Here is an 18,629-nt window from a genome sequence, read left to right on the forward strand (position 1 = left end):
TAGGAGTTTAACTTTTTTAGGGGACTTTGGCTGATGGAAAGACACCTGAAGGTTTAGTAAAGGTTGCCTGAAAAACACTTGTTGAGCACGGTTCCTGAAAATATTTTCTTAGTAAAATATTTAACTAATGGGTTACTGTGAGGACTTCTGGCCTCTTGTGCCTGGATTGGGGACAACATTGGATTTGTTTGTAGCTAAAGCTGCTGTCAAGTGCAGAATCTGCAGAGAAGACGTTTCAGCAGTGGGGGTCCTGTTGATTTTTGTTGACCATAACAAAATTGTAGAACTTTAATTATGCTTGATTCAAAATTGAAAAAAATAACATCATAATTTAAGAAGCACAAGAAGGTTTGAGAAGTCATTAGAGGAAGAGAGTTTTACTGGAATACAGCAGATATCTGCTGGATTTGAGTCCCATGTGAAAGTTGAAAACACTGTTAGTACTCATCAGAACCCAAAGAACTAGAAGCAAAATGTTCACTTGCAACCTCTAACAGGAATTTTCTCGTAGCAGGTACATATTTTTCAGTGTATTTACTATAATTTAAGGTGAGTTTACAGTCCTCATAGTTCTCTCAGCAGCTGAGACTCACACCACTGCCCATCTGGCAGGGCACAGTGAGCACTGGCCGTGCCCTCAGCCTCAGGAGCTGCACCCAGCACAGCCTGGCAGGGCACTGGGGCAGGGCTCAGGAGCCACCACAAACCCAGCACAGGCTGCAGACACAGCCAGCGCTGCTTGGGGTCACCTACAGTGCCTGCCACCAGTTTGCCCTGCAAGCAGCCCGGTTAAAGCTGGGTAGGGTTTATCTCCAGGCACTGTAAATCACACCTGTGCACATACACAGGGTTTGGAGTAAAGTGCACAAGGAGCATTTGGAGTAAAGTGCACAAGCAGAGCCACAGCACTCAGCACTAACAGGAGCAAAAGAGATGTGCTGAGCTCATTTGAAGACTGTGGCTCTTGTAAGCAACTGAGCTGTAAAGAGAGGTGTGAGCAGGACTGGATCTGGAGAAATGGAGCCCCTCTTTTGTGGAGACAGGCTGAGAGAGCTGGGCTGTTCAGCTGGACAGGAGAAGGCTCTGGGCACTCCTCAGAGCCCCTTGCAGGAGCCCCAGGCAGCCTCCAAGGAAAATGGAGAGGGGCATTGGCCAAGGGCATGTAGCAACAGGACAAGGGGGAATGGAATGGCTTCAAACCAACTGAGGAAGGTTTAAATCAGATGCACAGAAGAGATTTCCCCCTCTGAAGGTGCTGAGGCTCTGGCACCCACAGCTGCCCAGAGCAGCTCTGGCTGCCCCATCCCTGGCAGTGCCCAAGGCCAGCTTGGACAGGGAGGTGTCCCTGCCCATGGCACAGGTGGCATAAGTACAGCTTGGAAGTTTCTTCCAACCCAAACCCTTTTGTCATCAGACCAGCTGATTCTTTGAAATGCTCTTTCTGAAAACGGAGAACTCATAATTAGAAATTGCAAAACTGCCTTTCTGGGGCAAGAGCTACTGAGTCAGAGTTAAAACAAAAAGGCAGAGCCTAATACCTGCATAAAACCAACAGAACCTCTTAGTTAATGTGAGCAGAAAATCTCTACTCAGCTATTCTGTTCTCTCTTTTTCATATCATCCTTCAGTTATACATGTGAAAATAATTCAAAGTAAATCCTCTGGATTTTCCAGAGGCATTAGATATATAGTTACCACCCAAATACCACACTTTAATATTGCTCCCACTTGACAAACCTGATTTCTTTCTGCTTGTGACTGTATTGCAACACAACTCCAAACATCCCTGAACACACAGAAAAGAGTGAGTTGTCTCCTGCATCCTGCAGGAAAAAGCCAGGGATTTTCTTGTATTGGTGGTTTTGTCAGGAAAATGCTTTTTGGAGAATAAAAATGACCCCACGTTTACTTCGGTGAAAGTACACCTGCAGGGCTGTGGTTTGGTGCTGGCCAGGCTGTGTTTCCCAGCCGCAGATCTCAGTCCCAAGGGCAGTGAATGTGAGCGAGCAGAGCCGAGGTGCCCCGCAGGTGTGTGCGGGGCAGGCTGAGCAAAGCCTCCCCCGCGGCCGCAGCCGGAGGTGCTACAGCAGCAGGACAGCGCTCCCGGCAATGCCGGGCCGTTTGCAAAGCGCTTAGAGGCCGCGGTGCCCAGGATTCCGGCACTGCCGTGGCAAAGGAGCGCTGGGGAGGCAGCGGGAGCCCCGCGGGCAGGAGGGCTCCCGGGCCGGGCCCGGCAGTGCCGGCCTGGCTCGCAGCCCGAGCGCTGCCACGCCTCAGCCGGGTTTGCCTTGCGTAAGGCGGCCCAGGCCCAGCCTATAAAGGCCCGGCCCGCGGGCTGGGGGCCAGTGGCACCATGGCAGCTGCGAGGGACGCGGCACTGCTGGCCTGGATCCTCTGCCTCGGGGCCGCGGCGCTGGTGGCCGCAGGTAAACACCGGGGATACGGCCCGGGGCAGCTGCAGGAGAGAGGGCACCTGCAGCTGCCTCCGGGGCCAGCCGAGAGCAGGGCACAAACCCTGGGCAGGGATGGGCACAAACCCTGGGCTGGGATGTGCACAAACAATGGGCTGGGATGGGCACAAACCCTGGGCTGATATAGACACAAACCCTGGGCACGGATTGGCACAAACCCTGGGCTGGGATGGGCACAACCCTGGGCTGGGATGGGCACAAAGCCTGGGCAGGGATGGGCTCAAACCCTTGGCAGGGATGGGCACAACCCTGGGCTGATCTGGACACAATCCCTGAGCTGAGCCAGGTACAAACATTGAGCAGAGATGGACACAAACCCTGGGCAGGGGTGGGCACAAACCCTGGGCATGGATGGGCTCAAACCCTGGGCTGGGATGGGCACAAACCCTGGGCAGGGATGGGCTCAAACCCTTGGCAGGGATTGGCACAACCCTGGGCAGGGATGGGCACAACCCTGGGCTGATCTGGACACAATCCCTGAGCTGAGCCAGGTACAAACATTGAGCAGAGATGGGCACAGACCCTGAGCTGAGCTGGGCACACAAATTGAGCTGCAGTAATAAAAAATTCATTTCAGTTTTTAATCTGCTTTCAGTCATTTGTTTTACTTGCCTTCTTTACAATAAGAAAAGTCAAATCCATGTCCCAAAATCTTGCCGTCTGAGGCTGAGAAGCCACAGTACCACATCGGTATTTGATGTAAGAACTTTCCCACATGAGGTTAAAATGTTTTTTTATCTAACAACCCCGGGCAAAAAAAATAATAGTAAGACCTCTATGCAACCACTAATGTGTGTTTGGTAAGGCAATACACATTATATACCTGAAGGAGATGGATATTGACGCCAATCAAAATGAAGGCTGAAATAATGTCAGCTCTACTGATTTAATAAAGGTATAATGCAAATTTCTCAGAATACATTTAAAATTAAATTTTAAAAAATTAAAATTAAAATTTAAATGAAACAAATTTAAATGAGTAAACACCAGTAATCAAATTAGTAAAATAAAAGAGTAAAATATAATAGCACATTAAGATAGTGTACTATTAAAGCTGATGAGAGTTTGAGGAAGCTTTATGTACAAAAACTACTTGTCCAAGTGCACTAAAGGTGTACATTTAAGTAGCAAATCTAGCAATTACTTACAACCAGAGCAGTGATGTGATTCTGTGCTGCTGTCCCACAGAACAACCAGAAGCAGAGACCAAATACGGGAGAGTCCGAGGGTACCAATTCCACGTGGACACAGCTGAGAGGACTGTAAATGTCTTTTTGGGACTTCCTTTTGCTAAGCCTCCCGTTGGATCACTGAGGTTTTCTGAACCACAGCCACCTGAGCCATGGGAAGGTGTCAGAGATGCCACTTCCTACCCACCAATGTAAGGCCATGACCAAACCACTCACCCTGTCATGATGTTAAACTCTGGGCACTTCCAGGACTCTGATGTGCTCACAGGGCCATCCATGAAGACAAATTCCTTGGTGCCCCCTCGCTGCACCTGCAGCTGTCCCAGTGGATGCATTTCCAAAGACACTCTGGGAGCTGCTCTCTGTGCCAGCAGCTGCTCTCTGACAGGCATCAGAGAGAGCTGAGATGGAGCAGCACTTACAGACAATGCTCTGCCTCAGGAGCTCTTGGCCATCCCTTACCAATCACTGGAAACCTTTGGAGCAGGGACAGAAGGGAGCTGAGGAAATGGTGGAACACAATGTTAGCGGGAAACTGCTGAGTCAAGTGCTTAAAAGGGCACATAGGAAATGCACAGCAATTCCAATCTACCTTGTAAATGTCTCACTCCCTTGAGTTTTCGTACTGTTCTTGTTTAGCATCTCAAGTCCAATATCTACCATTGCAAAGTAAAAAGCTATTGGAGACTTCAAATAATTCATTTATATTTTCATATGTACTTCACATACCAATCTAAACGTGTGCTGGATATCTGTTTCTGGTTGGCACTTTGTTGTGGAAGTACAAAACAGTTTCTCTTCACAGCTTTCAGGATTTAGGGAATTCTCTTGCCTGTTACTTTTGCATCCATTCAGGTGTCTACAGGACCCAGTAAAAGGACAGTTTGTATCAAATATGGTAACCAACAGAAAAGAGAAAGTTGCTCTGCAAGTGTCTGAGGATTGCTTGTACCTAAATGTCTACACACCTGTTTCGACAGGAGAAAAGGAGAAGCTGCCTGTAAGCAAAATCCTTATAACCTTATAATCCTTCAGCAAAATTATCTGACAGAAAACTTCAACCTCTGCCATAAGCAGACATGCAGGGGCACTTTTGCAGTGATGAACAACTTACATGCTTTGTCCCAGCAAATACTAGCTGGAATTAAAGAGACACAAAATCCTACTTTACAAGTTAAATTGTATTGCCATTTAGCTAAGCAGTGCTTGATTTAATCCAAAGGATCAGTCCAAAGTCACAGGGCACTGACACAGTGTAAACATTTAACAAAAGCAGTGCCAGTTTGTGGCCCTGCAGGCCTCAGATTTGAATGATTTCTGCAATTTGTGAAATGTATTCTAACAGAATAGGAGTGAAATAGCTGACAATGTTGTATCATGGTCTACATCTAGTTTTTCTCACTAGGGGCTCTTACCTGAGCTGGGTTGATCCTGTGTTTCTTTTTCCAGGTCCTAGTATGGATCCATGGAGGTGCATTAGTTTTTGGAGCAGCTTCATCATATGATGGCTCAGTATTTGCAGCATTTGACAATGTGGTGGTTGTAACAATTCAGTACAGACTCGGTATTGCTGGATATTTTAGGTAAGTTGGTTGATGTCAGTTTTTCCCAAGTGATTTCCAAAAGGATGTGTGCAAAGCCTTTGTAAAGAGAAGTGCAGAAGACTTGCTTATGCAAAGAAACATTTCTGAACTGCACCTGCAGCACTGGGGACAATTTCCAGTGCCAAGGCAGCTTCCAGGTCTGTTCTTGTGGGGCTGCTGCTCCAATCTCAGGGATGCCCGAGCCATCCATTTGTCAGTCCTGGAGGGAAGTTCTCTGTAGAGAATGGCAGATGACTTCTCACACCACAGATTGTTATTTTCCTCTGCCTCTTGGCTTGCATTGAGCACTTGAACAAATCTGTTCTGTCCCTGCAGCACTGGTGATGAACATGCCCGGGGTAACTGGGGATATTTAGACCAAGTGGCGGCTCTTCGCTGGATTCAGGAAAATATCATGCATTTTGGAGGAGATCCAGGATCTGTCACTATCTTTGGAGAATCTGCAGGAGGAATCAGTGTTTCTGCTCTTGTAAGTTCCCAGTAATCATGAATTGTAATTACTTGGGGGAAAACCCCTCCATCCATTTTCAGTATTTGCATGGGAAGTCAGTGAGAGAAAAGGGACGGGGTTACAGTGACACATCACCTGGGTCTTTGATAACACAACAAAGCAGAAAAACACAGATTTTTAATGATAATAATTTGTCATTTTCATACTCATATATTGTGGTTAAGTAACAGAATGTTATTACTCATCTGTTGAATTAAGTTCTCATTAGTTTGCGGTGTTTTTTTCAATGTCAAAAACCATCAAAGTCTAATCTCATGAGAAAAGTCCTTTAGGAGGAGTTGTGGACTCTTGCCCAATTTCTGTTTGCTTTGACAGCCACTTGTGCAAAGTGATTGAGGTGAATAGTTCTGGCAGCTGGTGCAATCCCAGCAGTTTGTGACCCTGTGATTGTGTAAAATCTTCACTCCAACACGGAGCACATTGGCTGTGACTCTCTCCTTCTCCAGTCGCTCCCACTTTGGTACAGCTCACACAGCCCAGCCACGCTTCCTTGTACCTGGCATGCACATCCCTGCTTCCCGTTGCCAAAAGCTCTTTCCTGCCCTTCTGCAGCAGAGCCAGCCTGCCTTGGGCACATCCCATCTGTACCTGCCCTGCAGGTGCTGCTGGGAGGCCCTGGGAGCAAAGGGCAGGGGAGGGAAAGGCCCTGAGCTCCCCATCCCTGCCAGCGCTGCCAAAGCACTTTGCACAGCTGGGCTGTGGCCAGAGGCTGCACAGGGACACTCTTAGCACATGGGCTTTCCAAATGCCCCCAATGGCCCCTGCTGATACTGAAACCCAAAATCCCAGGGGAGAACACACTGCTTGTCATGCTTGTCCTTGCTTTCTCACAGGTCTTATCTCCCCTGGCCAAGGGCTTGTTCCACAAGGCCATTTCAGAGAGTGGCACTGCAGCCCTGGGCCTGTTCACTGACCAGCCTAAGGAGGATGCACAGGTGGGTATTTGTGGTAATTTTAATTCCCTTTTCCAGATAGATGTGCAGATCTTAAACTGTTCAGTCCAAAGTATTGAATCATGTGAATTCACATTTCTTGTGGGTGAAGGCAGTCTTTAAAGGCAGTATTTCTTTGTGCAAATAGTACATGTTTAATGATGTGTTGCTTTTCAAACACCCAAAATACCCCCAATGAGTGAAAAAAGTAAAGTCAAGGAATATTGTAACATGTAGTGTCTTCAAAAAACCTGAACTTGTACTGTTTGGCAGGAAAACAGTATCAGACTCTGAATACTCTTCTCTTCCCCTTCTGTTTGATGCCTGTAGTCTACAAATACACAAAACTTTATTCAGTTTTTTTTTACTTTGAGAACTCTGGCTTCATCCTTTCTTTTCTCTTCAAATGCAAAGAACAATTTCCAGAACCTGGAAGCTGGCACATCAAAGAGACAGCTGTCTCTAATGGCAGCTCTTGCTCCAGCCAAAAAGACATCACCAAGAGTGGCAGAATGTGCTCTCTGTTGCCTTGCAGATGGTTTATTCTCTAACTCCTTTATGTCACCCAGCCTTCTCAGCCCAGGCTGTTATTTACCAGCATTTTCTCAGAATATTTCTGTATCAAGAAAACCTGGAGGCAGAGGTTTTCCCCTCCTGCCCAGCCCGTGGTGTGAAGGATTGTGAGGGCTTCCAGTGCCCTCCCTCAGGAGCTGGGACAAGCCAGGCTCCAGCATCCTTTGTGCAGGAGCTTTGGCTGCTCCTGCTGCACTTGGTGTCTCGTAGAGCCAGACAGAGGAAATGTGTCCAAAAGTGTTTGTTCTCACTGCTTGCAGAAAATTGCTGCTGTCTCTGGCTGTGAAAAATCCAGTTCAGCTGCAATGGTTGAATGCTTGAGAGGAAAAACTGAAGAAGAAATACTACAGATAACACAGAAAATGGTAGGTGAAATAATTCTTCTTGCATTTAAATGACACCTCAGACTTTGTCATCCCAAAGAATACCCTTGGTGGGATGTAATATTAGGAGAACCTGAAGTGGATGTAAAATCTGGCATTCTTGACTTTTTCAGGACATGACAGCACTGCAGATCTGCAATGACTCCTCACCTGAAAACTGCAAACAGGTTCCTGCCATTCATTCTGCATGCACTTGGAGCTACCTGTGGCTTGCTGTCATGCTCAACCAGGGCAAGGAAAAGAAAATGGCACAGATGATTCTGGAGAACCTGAAAATCAAATCACATATTATGTCCTACTTACAAGTTCCTATCTCATTGATTATGTGCCTTTCAAACTTCAATACAGATGTGGTTTTTCCCCACTGTTCCACACATCCATGGCCATAATTAACTAATATGTGAATTCTATATAATGACTTCTGCTTCAGAAATATTCGAAATATAATGTTAATCTTCACAGTCTTCTACCGAGTGCAAAAAAGCAGTCAGAGAAAATGTTAAGATGGCTTGGATGCCATTATGTTTTGTATTTTCACTTGGCTTCTCTTTGGAACTGCAGTAAAAATCTGAACATGCTTAGGTAGCAAAATGGATGCACTAATGAAGGTTTCTTTTTTCGCTTTTTCTTCAGGATTCCTATTTCATCAGTGCATGTGTAGATGGTGTATTTTTTCCAAAGAGTCCCAGGGAATTACTCTCTGAAAAATCAATCAATGGAGTCCCATACATCATAGGAGTAAATAACTGTGAATTTGGATGGGTAATGCCTATGGTAAGGAACTAAATATATTGATATTTAAACATCATTTTGTGAGTAGAAGATTTTGAACTCAGCATGATTCTCCATATCACGCAGGCATTCAAATATCCTCCTTTTGTGGATGGTCTGGATAAAGGTGTTGCACGTCAAATTTTACAGAGCAACTTAGCACTATTCATTAAGGTAAGAGACCAGTTTCAGAATAACCCAGTGCTGCTGCTTGGCTGGTCTGCCTGGTTTTACCCCTGGAGGGACACAGGGGAATGCCATTGTGCTGGACAGCTCCCTGAATTGGGGCAGAAACAGGCACACAGGTGCTGCACTCCTGTAACCTCCAGTCACTGGAAATACTCTCTGCATTCCCAGCTGTCGTGGGGTGACAGCCTTTATCCCAATATCGTGTGTTATGTCTGGCAGCTGTGCCTTTTCCCCCACCCCACCCCCCCCGGCAGTCTGGCTGTGGCGGGATGGGGAAGAGAGGAGGAGGGGGGGGGGGGTGTGACCAGGCACTTTTTGGCTTTTGGTTTTGGCTGCTTGGCTTTTGCTAGCTGCTGCTTGCTTGCTTGCTTGCTTGCTTTTTGCTTTTGCGCTGTTTTTTTTTTTTTTTTTCCTTTTTCTTTTGTTCTCTCTCTCTCTTTCTTACCCTCCCCTGAAGTTACTGGACCGGCTCCGGATTCTGACCTGCAAGCTCCAGGACACCCGAAGCCTGCTAGAGAAGATTCGGCGCCCTCCACAACACAGTCTGGTCCCTTTTTCTTTTCTTGTGTTGGGGAGTGTTCTTTTGTTACTTGTAAATAAATAGGTTTTGTTTTCCACTTTGCTCCTCCGAGGAATTCCTTCCCGAACCCGGTGTTGGGGGAGGGGTGGTTGGAGGTTTGTTTTGTTCTGGGGGGCTCCCTCTTGGAGATTTCCCCTAATTTGTCCTAAACCAGGACAATAAATTTATTGGTGCATTGGCCGGGAAAACCGGAGGCCAAAAACAGTGGAAAAAAAACCTATAACAATAATATTTTGGTTTTGGTTGTTTTGTGGGCATATTGGTGATTCATAATGTCATTTGGAGTGGAAGCTTGCCGGTTTTTCTGGTCCCTAGGGGCTTTTGAAGTTTTAATACCTTTGTGGTCCCTAGGGTTATTTCCTTACCCCAAAATAGCTCTGATGTTGTCCCTAATAAGTAGCTTTTGTAAGCGGGGGGCACTAACCAGAATAATCATTGTGCTGGCCTTATGTGTGATGATGTGTCGGATAACAGTGCTGGACTTTATTTCAGGAATGTATGGATTGTTGTCATGGCTGTGTACTCAGTTTGTTTGGGGAGAAGAAGAGGAAGGGGCTTTTCAGCCTTTGTCTTCCTTCTTCTCCTACAAATTGTTGACATCTCTATTAGAAAATACTGACTTTCCCCTGAGTTTGAAAGAAACCATCTTTCTGGCATTTAATTTATTAAGCCTTGTCTATACTGTCTGGAGTGTATATAAAATGAAAGCTGAGATTTCTAGAGGGGTTAGAGAGACTCCTAATTCAGGAGTAAAACAAAGCAGGAAAAATCTTGACTGGAGTGGGAAATGGGAATATATGGGCCAGACTTTAAAGGAATTTTCTGATCCTATAGACTGGGACTTTCCATCTGATCAAATTCAGAATCCAGTCGAGGTGGCAAAGTATTTGAGGGAGAAGTGCCATGTAATACTAAGGAAGAAAGGATTACTGCAGTGAGCTGGGCCTTGGCGTTTGTTTACCGTACTCTGCTAGATACTGTGGAGCAGCAGATAGCAGAAAGGGAACAGGGAGATAAGTTGGTTACTATCCCAGTGACCCAGGCTGCAGCTAACATCCCAGGCTCCAGGCTAGCAGCTGAATCAGACAATAGGCCCCAAACCATGGCTGTTGCAGCTAATACAAGAGGTGGAAAGTGTAAAGGCAAGACCGATCGGAAGGTGGAGGATGATGACGATGATGCAGAAGAAGGACCCTCACCAAAATCAGAGGCCACATCAAGGGGCACAGAATCTGGAGCCAATATTGACTCCTTTTCTCTGAAGGACCTCAGAGGCCTAAGAAAGGATTACAGCCGACAACCTGACGAATCTATTATTAGTTGGTTAGTCCGCCTTTGGGATGCTGCAGGGGAGGTTACGATTTTGGATGGTACTGAAGTGAGGCATTTGGGATCCCTGTCACATGATCCTGCCATCGATCAAGGTGTGATGAGGGGGGCTAACCCTCACAGCCTCTGGGAACGGGTCCTAAGAAGCGTAGCAGAACGGTACCTGTGTACGGATGATCTCTATATGCAGCAGACACGGTGGAAGACCATAGAACAGGGGATCCAACGCCTGAGAGAGATGGCGGTTGCAGAGCTCGTTTTCTCAGATGACACAACAACTAGGAATCCGGACCTGGTACCATGCACTCCGATAATGTGGAGGAAACTTGTGCGACTTGGGCCACCTGAATACGCTTCCGCCCTAGCAATAATGAAGCGAGATGATACATATGAGACTGTGCTCGATATGGCAAAGAAGCTTCGAGCGTACGCAGATGCTGTGCATGGCCCAACTCATGCCAGAATTGCAGCAGTGGAAACCCGACTGCAGAAACTAGAAGACAAAATAGAGGAGAATCATAAGAAACTCCGGGAAGAGATTAAGGAGGACCTTATTGAAATCTCAGCTGTACAAATTAGAAGCCCTGGTGTCCAACGCCGGCGCTCCTTTGATGGGGAGAGAAGGTACATCCCACGGGCTGAGTTATGGTTTTTCCTGCGTGAGTCTGGAGAAGACATGAGAAGATGGGATGGAAAACCCACCGCTGCTTTGGCACAACGGGTGCGTGATTTGAAGAGAAGAGAAAGTATAACCAAAAAGATAGCAGCTCCGGTCGCTCGTAGCCGAGATGTTAAGTATGACGATGACGATGACATGTCCGATCCCCTTGAAGGAACTTCCAAGGCATATGCCCAAGGAAAGAAGGACAATCTGGCTTAGAGGGGCCCTGCCTCCAGCCAGGAAGAGGCACGGGAGAACCGGGTTTTTTGGAAGGTGTGGATCAGATGGCCTGGCACATCAGAGCCACAAGACTATGAAGCATTGGTTGACACTGGATCACAATGTACCTTAATGCCATCGGAACACGTGGGGACAGAACCTGTTTCCATCGCTGGAGTGACGGGGGGATCACAACAGTTGACGTTGTTGGAAGCTGAGGTGAGCTTGACTGGGAAGGAGTGGCAGGAACATCCAATTGTGACTGGTCCAGAGGCTCCGTGTATTTTGGGCATAGACTTTCTCCGGAATGGCTATTACAAAGATCCTAAGGGATTTAGGTGGGCTTTTGGAATAGCTTCAGTTGAGATAGAGGGTATTAAACAATTGAATACCTTGCCTGGACTATCAGAGGACCCATATGCAGTAGGACTTTTGAAGGTAGAGGAGCAGCGAGTGCCAGTTGCCACCTCAACAGTGCACCGCAGGCAGTACCGGACGAATCGAGATGCTGTGATCCCCATCCACAAGATGATTCGAGAGCTGGAGAGCCAAGGGGTGGTCAGTAAAACCCACTCACCCTTTAACAGCCCTATCTGGCCCGTGCGAAAATCTGACGGAGAGTGGAGATTGACTGTGGACTATCGTGCCTTGAATGAAGTGACTCCACCACTGAGTGCGGCTGTACCGGACATACTGGAACTGCAGTACGAGCTGGAGTCCAAGGCAGCAAAGTGGTACGCGACCATTGATATAGCTAACGCGTTTTTCTCCATCCCTCTGGCAGTAGAATGCAGGCCTCAGTTTGCTTTTACATGGAGGGGAGTGCAGTACACCTGGAACCGATTGCCCCAGGGGTGGAAACACAGTCCTACCATCTGTCATGGACTGATCCAGGCTGCACTAGAAGAGGGTGAGGCTCCAGAACATTTACAATATATTGACGATATCATTGTTTGGGGGAACACGGCAATAGAAGTGTTCGAGAAAGGAGAGAAGATAATTCATATTCTCCTGGACGCCGGATTTGCCATTAAGAAGAGCAAAGTCAAGGGACCTGCCCGAGAAATTCAGTTCTTGGGGGTGAAGTGGCAAGATGGACGGCGTCAGATTCCTGCGGATGTTATTAACAAAATCACTGCTATGTCCCCACCAACTGATAAGAAGGAGACACAGGCTTTCTTAGGTGCTATAGGTTTCTGGAGGATGCACATCCCTGAGTATAGTCAGATTGTGAGACCCCTTTATCTGGTTACCCGCAAGAAGAACGACTTCCATTGGGGCCCTGAGCAGCAGCAAGCTTTTGTCCAGATCAAGCAGGAGATCGCTCATGCTGTAGCCCTTGGTCCAGTCAGGACAGGACCAGATGTGAAGAATGTGCTCTACTCTGCAGCCGGGAGCCATGGTCTGTCCTGGAGCCTTTGGCAAAAGCTACCTGGCGAGACCTGAGGCCGACCATTGGGATTTTGGAGTCGGAGCTACAGGGGGTCTGAAGATAACTATACTCCAACAGAAAAGGAAATCTTGGCCGCCTATGAAGGAGTCCAAGCCGCCTCAGAGGTGATTGGTACAGAGGCACAACTCCTTCTGGCACCCCGACTACCGGTGCTGGGATGGATGTTCAGAGGAAAGGTTCCCTCTACCCACCATGCCACCAGTGCTACTTGGAGTAAGTGGATTGCCCTCATTACGCAGCGCGCTCGGATTGGGAAGTTAAATCGCCCTGGGATTCTAGAAATAATTACAAATTGGCCCGAAGGTGAAAGCTTTAGTGTCGCAGATGAGGAGCAAGAGCCAGTGACCCGGGTTGAGGAAGCTCCGCCATACAATCAGTTGCCAGTAGAAGAAACACGTTACGCCCTATTCACTGATGGTTCTTGTCGTGTCATAGGGATGAAACGGAGGTGGAAAGCAGCTGTATGGAGTCCCACTCGACGGGTTGCAGAGGCTACTGAAGGAGAGGGTGAATCCAGTCAATTTGCTGAAATCAAAGCTATTCAACTGGCCCTAGGTATTGCAGAGAGAGAGAGGTGGCCAAGGCTCTATTTGTATACCGATTCTTGGATGGCAGCCAACGCTCTATGGGGATGGCTGAAGAGATGGGAAGAGGCCAACTGGCAGCGCAGAGGAAAACCAATTTGGGCTGCGGAAGAGTGGAAGGATATCGCTACTCGGTTAGAGAAGTTACCTGTGAAGGTTCGCCATGTAGATGCCCATGTCCCCAGAAGTAGAGCTAATGAAGAGCAGCAAAACAACCAGCAAGTACATCAGGCTGCAAAGATAGGGGAGTTGAAGATAGATCTCGACTGGGAGCATAAGGGAGAGTTATTCTTAGCACGATGGGCCCACGATGCCTCAGGCCACCAGGGTAGAGATGCCACCTATAAGCGGGCACGAGACCGAGGGGTGGATCTAACCATGGACAGTATCTCTCAGGTTATTCGTGACTGTGAGACATGCGCTGCCATTAAGCAGGCCAAGCAACTGAAGCCCCTCTGGTATGGGGGGCGGTGGTCTAAGTACAAATACGGGGAGGCCTGGCAGATTGATTACATCACACTGCCCCAGACACGCCAGGGCAAGCGCCATGTACTAACCATGGTAGAAGCCACCACAGGATGGTTGGAAACCTACCCTGTGTCCCATGCTACAGCCCGTAACACTATCTTGGGCCTTGAGAAGCAGGTCCTTTGGAGGCACGGTACTCCCGAAAGAATTGAGTCGGATAATGGAACTCATTTTAAAAACAATCTTATTAATACTTGGGCTAGGGAACATGGCATCGAGTGGGTATACCATATCCCCTATCATGCACCAGCTGCAGGGAAGGTGGAAATGTACAATGGATTGTTAAAAACCACCTTAAAGGCATTGGGAGGGGGGTCTTTAAAAAACTGGGAGCAGCATTTGGCAAAGGCTACCTGGTTAGTTAACACTCGAGGTTCCACCAACCGAGCGGGTCCTGCTCAGTCTGAGCTCCTTAATATAGTAGATGGGGATAAAGCCCCAGTGGCCCATGTCAGAGGTTTGTTGGGAAAGACAGTATGGATCAACCCTGCCTCGAGTACAGACAAACCCATCCGTGGGATTGTCTTTGCTCAAGGACCAGGTAATACATGGTGGATAATGCAGAAAGATGGAACAACACGGTGTGTACCTCAGGGAGACCTGATTGTGGGATGAGACTCATATATGACTGTCATTGTTTGTTGAATGTGAGACAGAAGGAAACTGTAAGTGTCAAAGGTTTGAGCAAGTAAGATGAGAGGAATGCGTAAGTGTCAAAAGGTGTGAGTAAGTGAAATGAATGTTTCTTTATTGTATGTTCACGATATGGGATAAGGGGTGGACTGTCGTGGGGTGACAGCCTTTATCCCAATATCGTGTGTTATGTCTGGCAGCTGTGCCTTTTCCCCCACCCCCCCCCCCCGGCAGTCTGGCTGTGGCGGGATGGGGAAGAGAGGAGGAGGGGGGGGGGGGGTGTGACCAGGCACTTTTTGGCTTTTGGTTTTGGCTGCTTGGCTTTTGCTAGCTGCTGCTTGCTTGCTTGCTTGCTTGCTTGCTTGCTTTTGCGCTGTTTTTTTTTTTTTTTTTTTTCCTTTTTCTTTTGTTCTCTCTCTCTCTTTCTTACCCTCCCCTGAAGTTACTGGACCGGCTCCGGATTCTGACCTGCAAGCTCCAGGACACCCGAAGCCTGCTAGAGAAGATTCGGCGCCCTCCACAACACAGTCTGGTCCCTTTTTCTTTTCTTGTGTTGGGGAGTGTTCTTTTGTTACTTGTAAATAAATAGGTTTTGTTTTCCACTTTGCTCCTCCGAGGAATTCCTTCCCGAACCCGGTGTTGGGGGAGGGGTGGTTGGAGGTTTGTTTTGTTCTGGGGGGCTCCCTCTTGGAGATTTCCCCTAATTTGTCCTAAACCAGGACACCAGCCTAAATGCCCCTCTGCTTCAAAAGGAGTTCTGTGGGAATCCAGGAGTGATGCAGTACCTAAACAAGGTCGCTTGGACATTGTAGATCCCCCCAGGTCATGCAAGACATGCAGAGCAGCAGCAGGTCTGGCAGGAGACCTATGGGACACAACCTCCTAAAGCAGTAGCTGGGCACTGAAAGGAAAGCCCAAGAGGTTTGGGGTGCACTGACACCTTCCTTCAGGTTTCTCGAGGTTTTGCTTCCCTGTAATTTACAAATCTCTTGGCTTTGTGGTGCCTTTGTGCTCTCCTGAAGCTACTCCATAGAAAAGTACAGATTATGAGGTAAGAATTAAGGACTCTAGAAGCAGGGCCAGTACTTGCAAGGATCATTCAATGACACAAAGATTCACCATGAACTTGGAAATGCAGAGCCCAGGCTTGTTCTGAACAGGAGAAATTATGGTCATGGACAACAATCAATGGATTTGATGAAATCCAGCAGGATTTCTGTGCTCTTGTGAAGGTGTTTGCACAGAAGAGAGAACAGTCAGCATCACTGACTGCTGCTTATCTAAAGGTGGTTGATCCTTTGATCTTGCATCCCTCTTGTCCCCAAGACCACCTGTATCCACAGCTGTGTAACTCCACTCTGAGCTCTGAGCCACACTCTGACACAGCTGGGGATTTTCTCTGAAAGCTCTTGGTGAGGATGAGCCAGGGATGTGCAGAGGCCACACTCACCCACTGCTGTTGCTCCTTACAATATTCATCATCATTATAATACTTTTCATTGCTGTTTCAGGGCCTTACATCTGAAGTTGTTGACACAGTGTACAAGGAGTACATGGGGGATGCAGAAAGCCCTGCCCAGGTCCGAGATGGCCTCCTGGATGCAATGGGAGATGTCTACTTTGTCATCTCATCTGTGCAAGTGGCCAGATCCCACAGAGGTACCCAGCAGCTTCAGAACAGCTGTACAGTTCTGTCTGGGGGTGGTGTGGACAGTGTGCACCACTTTTCACTATGCAGAGAACTGGTAGTGTTCTCACGTAACCAAAACTGGTATTCATGAATATTTATCATCTCTGGAGCAGTATTTTCAGCTCTCAAACCAGCACTTTTCTGTCTCCTCTAGATGCTGGCAACCCAGTCTTCTTTTATGAATTCCAACATCGGCCGAGTTCCGTGGAAGGTTTGGTACCAGAGTTTGTAAAAGCAGATCATGGAGCTGAGATTGCCTTTGTCTTTGGAAAGCCATTCTTAGCTGGTGATGTACCCATATTTCCTCCATCTTCCTTTTAGACCCTCATTACTTCTCATTTCAATTACTGCATGGCTTTAGAATAAAATTTCTCTCTTTATGAGCATTATAGACATTATACTTAGTATTAGCATACCATATATATGTTATAAGTATTATTATGAGCATAAACATCTTCTGTCTTCAGTAGCAGATACTTTGCATTACATCATTCATCTGCAGCTCTCTGCTAGAAAAACCTCCAACAGCTCATGGCAACGAGGAGAAGTGTTGCAATGATACAGATACTCATTAGTTACTTTCTAATGTGGCCCTTTCATCTCTCCCTTTGCAGGAGGTGCTACAAAAGAAGAAAATGAACTTAGCAGAACTGTGATGAGATACTGGACCAACTTTGCTAAAAATGGGTGAGAATTACAGTGCTAATTAAAGCTCAAGTTCAGTCTGTGCTGCCCAGAACATACTTACCTGCCTGAAGCAGTACTTATATGGTGCTTACTGAAATTTGACAGAATATAGGAGAAATATTGAAGCAATTTCTCGTCTTAAAGGTCCTTTAAAAGTACCTGCAGACATGAGGAAGAAAAAAATCTAAGGGCAGTTACTCCATCAGCAATGGAGTTTTAGATCTAAAAGTAATGGCAACTTTTACACTTCTGCTGTTCTACTGATGAGCACTTTCATAAAATACTGTTCATTTATTCAGGTACCAGAATCACATCAGCTGGGCTCACCTGCTGGTTTTCTGAAATGCTCTGAACCTGAGCAGTCAGACAGCAACGGATTGGCAAATGGAGAGCTAACTTTTCCTTCTGTTATTTCCAGAAATCCCAACGGGGAGGGCTTGGTCCATTGGCCTCAGTATGACCTGGAGGAAAAATACCTGGGAATAGACCTGGAGCAAAAGGCAGCAGAGAAACTGAAAGAACACAGAATGGAGTTTTGGGCACAGCTCATGAAACAAAGTCAGACTGGAAGGAGAAAACACACAGATTTATAAGATCTGTGGGGGGCACAGTTTGCTTTTAATAACCAAAGGCAAGTAAAACAAAATGAGTTTGTCAGCATGCAGAGTAATAATCACCTTCTAACTCACTGTTGTGTAATCTGCTGTCCTAATCACAGTGAAAGGAGAGCAACAAGGGCCATTCAGAATGTTTGTCAGACTGAAAATCACTATTTAATGAAGCAACCAGAAAAAACCAACCCCCACAATCTGTCAGGGTCCAGACAGACCATGGTACCTACTCAGTGCATATCAAAAGTGAATACTGAGGTGGGAATGGGCAAATGAACTGAAATCTGTAAGAAAATATATATATAGAATATACTGTAAATGTCAGATGATTTTATATGCTTATTCCCTTCTTCTTTCAGAAGGGCATGGTCAGTTGTCCTTCCTAGAGACTCTTTCTGCTTTCTTTAACTGGAAACAGCTTGTAGGCAGCAGAGCATCCATCAAACAAAGTCTGTGAGGTGAGCTTGACATCTCACAAAAGAGGACAGAAAATCTCTACCTGTTCTATTGCTTTGTGAATTGTTCTAAATAAATGGTGCTTTGATTTTTTGGAGCTTCCTTTTCTTTCACTTAACTGATGGAGGCTCATTCCGAGGTCAAGGCACACGCAAGAAGCCAGAAACGTGCCCAGGTTCTTTCTTCCACCCAAATGGTGTCAGGTATGAATCTTTGCAGGTGTCTGTGCAGGACCTGAGGTTTAAGGCTCTTCCACAGCCTCTTCTGAGCTGTGACTGTGTGTCCTTCACCCCTTTCTGGCAAATGCCAGCTGCAGGGGCTGCAGGAGGACGCAGTGCTGGCAGGACAGACGCCCACAGAGGCAGAGGGGGAGCAAAGGCTGGTGGTGCTCCCTGCACCTTGTTGGCTCAGCAGCACCAGAGAGGAGATCTGCTTACATCCAGAGTGTGCACCCCCAGCTCCCCCAGCTGGGGATGGGCTCAGGGCACACCGGGAGGGAAGTGCCTTTTTTGCCAACTTACATGGCAAGCAGGACACAAAGGGACAATGTGGGAATGCAGGAAGCCAGGAGAGC

At 47.1% G+C, this 18,629-nt stretch overlaps 1 protein-coding gene across 1 annotated transcript; it reads left to right on the forward strand.

Moving 5' to 3' along the window:
• The first annotated feature begins 2,305 nt into the window (after positions 1–2,305).
• Positions 2,306–18,152, forward strand: LOC141730795 (fatty acyl-CoA hydrolase precursor, medium chain-like). Its single transcript, XM_074551055.1, has 14 exons — positions 2,306–2,426; positions 3,660–3,852; positions 4,517–4,661; positions 5,111–5,244; positions 5,581–5,734; positions 6,610–6,711; positions 7,542–7,646; positions 7,778–7,831; positions 8,298–8,438; positions 8,523–8,609; positions 16,123–16,270; positions 16,456–16,587; positions 16,916–16,988; positions 17,407–18,152. The coding sequence occupies exons 1-14, from the start codon at positions 2,354–2,356 to the stop codon at positions 17,579–17,581; spliced, it is 1,716 nt and encodes a 571-aa protein (XP_074407156.1). The 5' UTR covers positions 2,306–2,353; the 3' UTR covers positions 17,582–18,152.
• Positions 18,153–18,629: the final 477 nt, after the last annotated feature.

This window comes from Zonotrichia albicollis, chromosome 13 (genome assembly GCF_047830755.1).
Source record: "Zonotrichia albicollis isolate bZonAlb1 chromosome 13, bZonAlb1.hap1, whole genome shotgun sequence".
Classification (NCBI taxonomy): domain Eukaryota; kingdom Metazoa; phylum Chordata; class Aves; order Passeriformes; family Passerellidae; genus Zonotrichia; species Zonotrichia albicollis.

What these genes read in the sequence shown, in the direction of transcription:
- LOC141730795 (XM_074551055.1), top strand. Translation starts at nt 2,354, where the DNA reads ATGGCAGCTGCGAGGGACGCGGCACTGCTGGCCTGGATCCTCTGCCTC. An exon ending in GGTATTGCTGGATATTTTAG is followed by an intron (nt 5,245 to 5,580) that starts GTAAGTTGGTTG and finishes CTGTCCCTGCAG; the next exon opens with CACTGGTGATGAACATGCCC. An exon ending in GAATCAGTGTTTCTGCTCTT is followed by an intron (nt 5,735 to 6,609) that starts GTAAGTTCCCAG and finishes GCTTTCTCACAG; the next exon opens with GTCTTATCTCCCCTGGCCAA.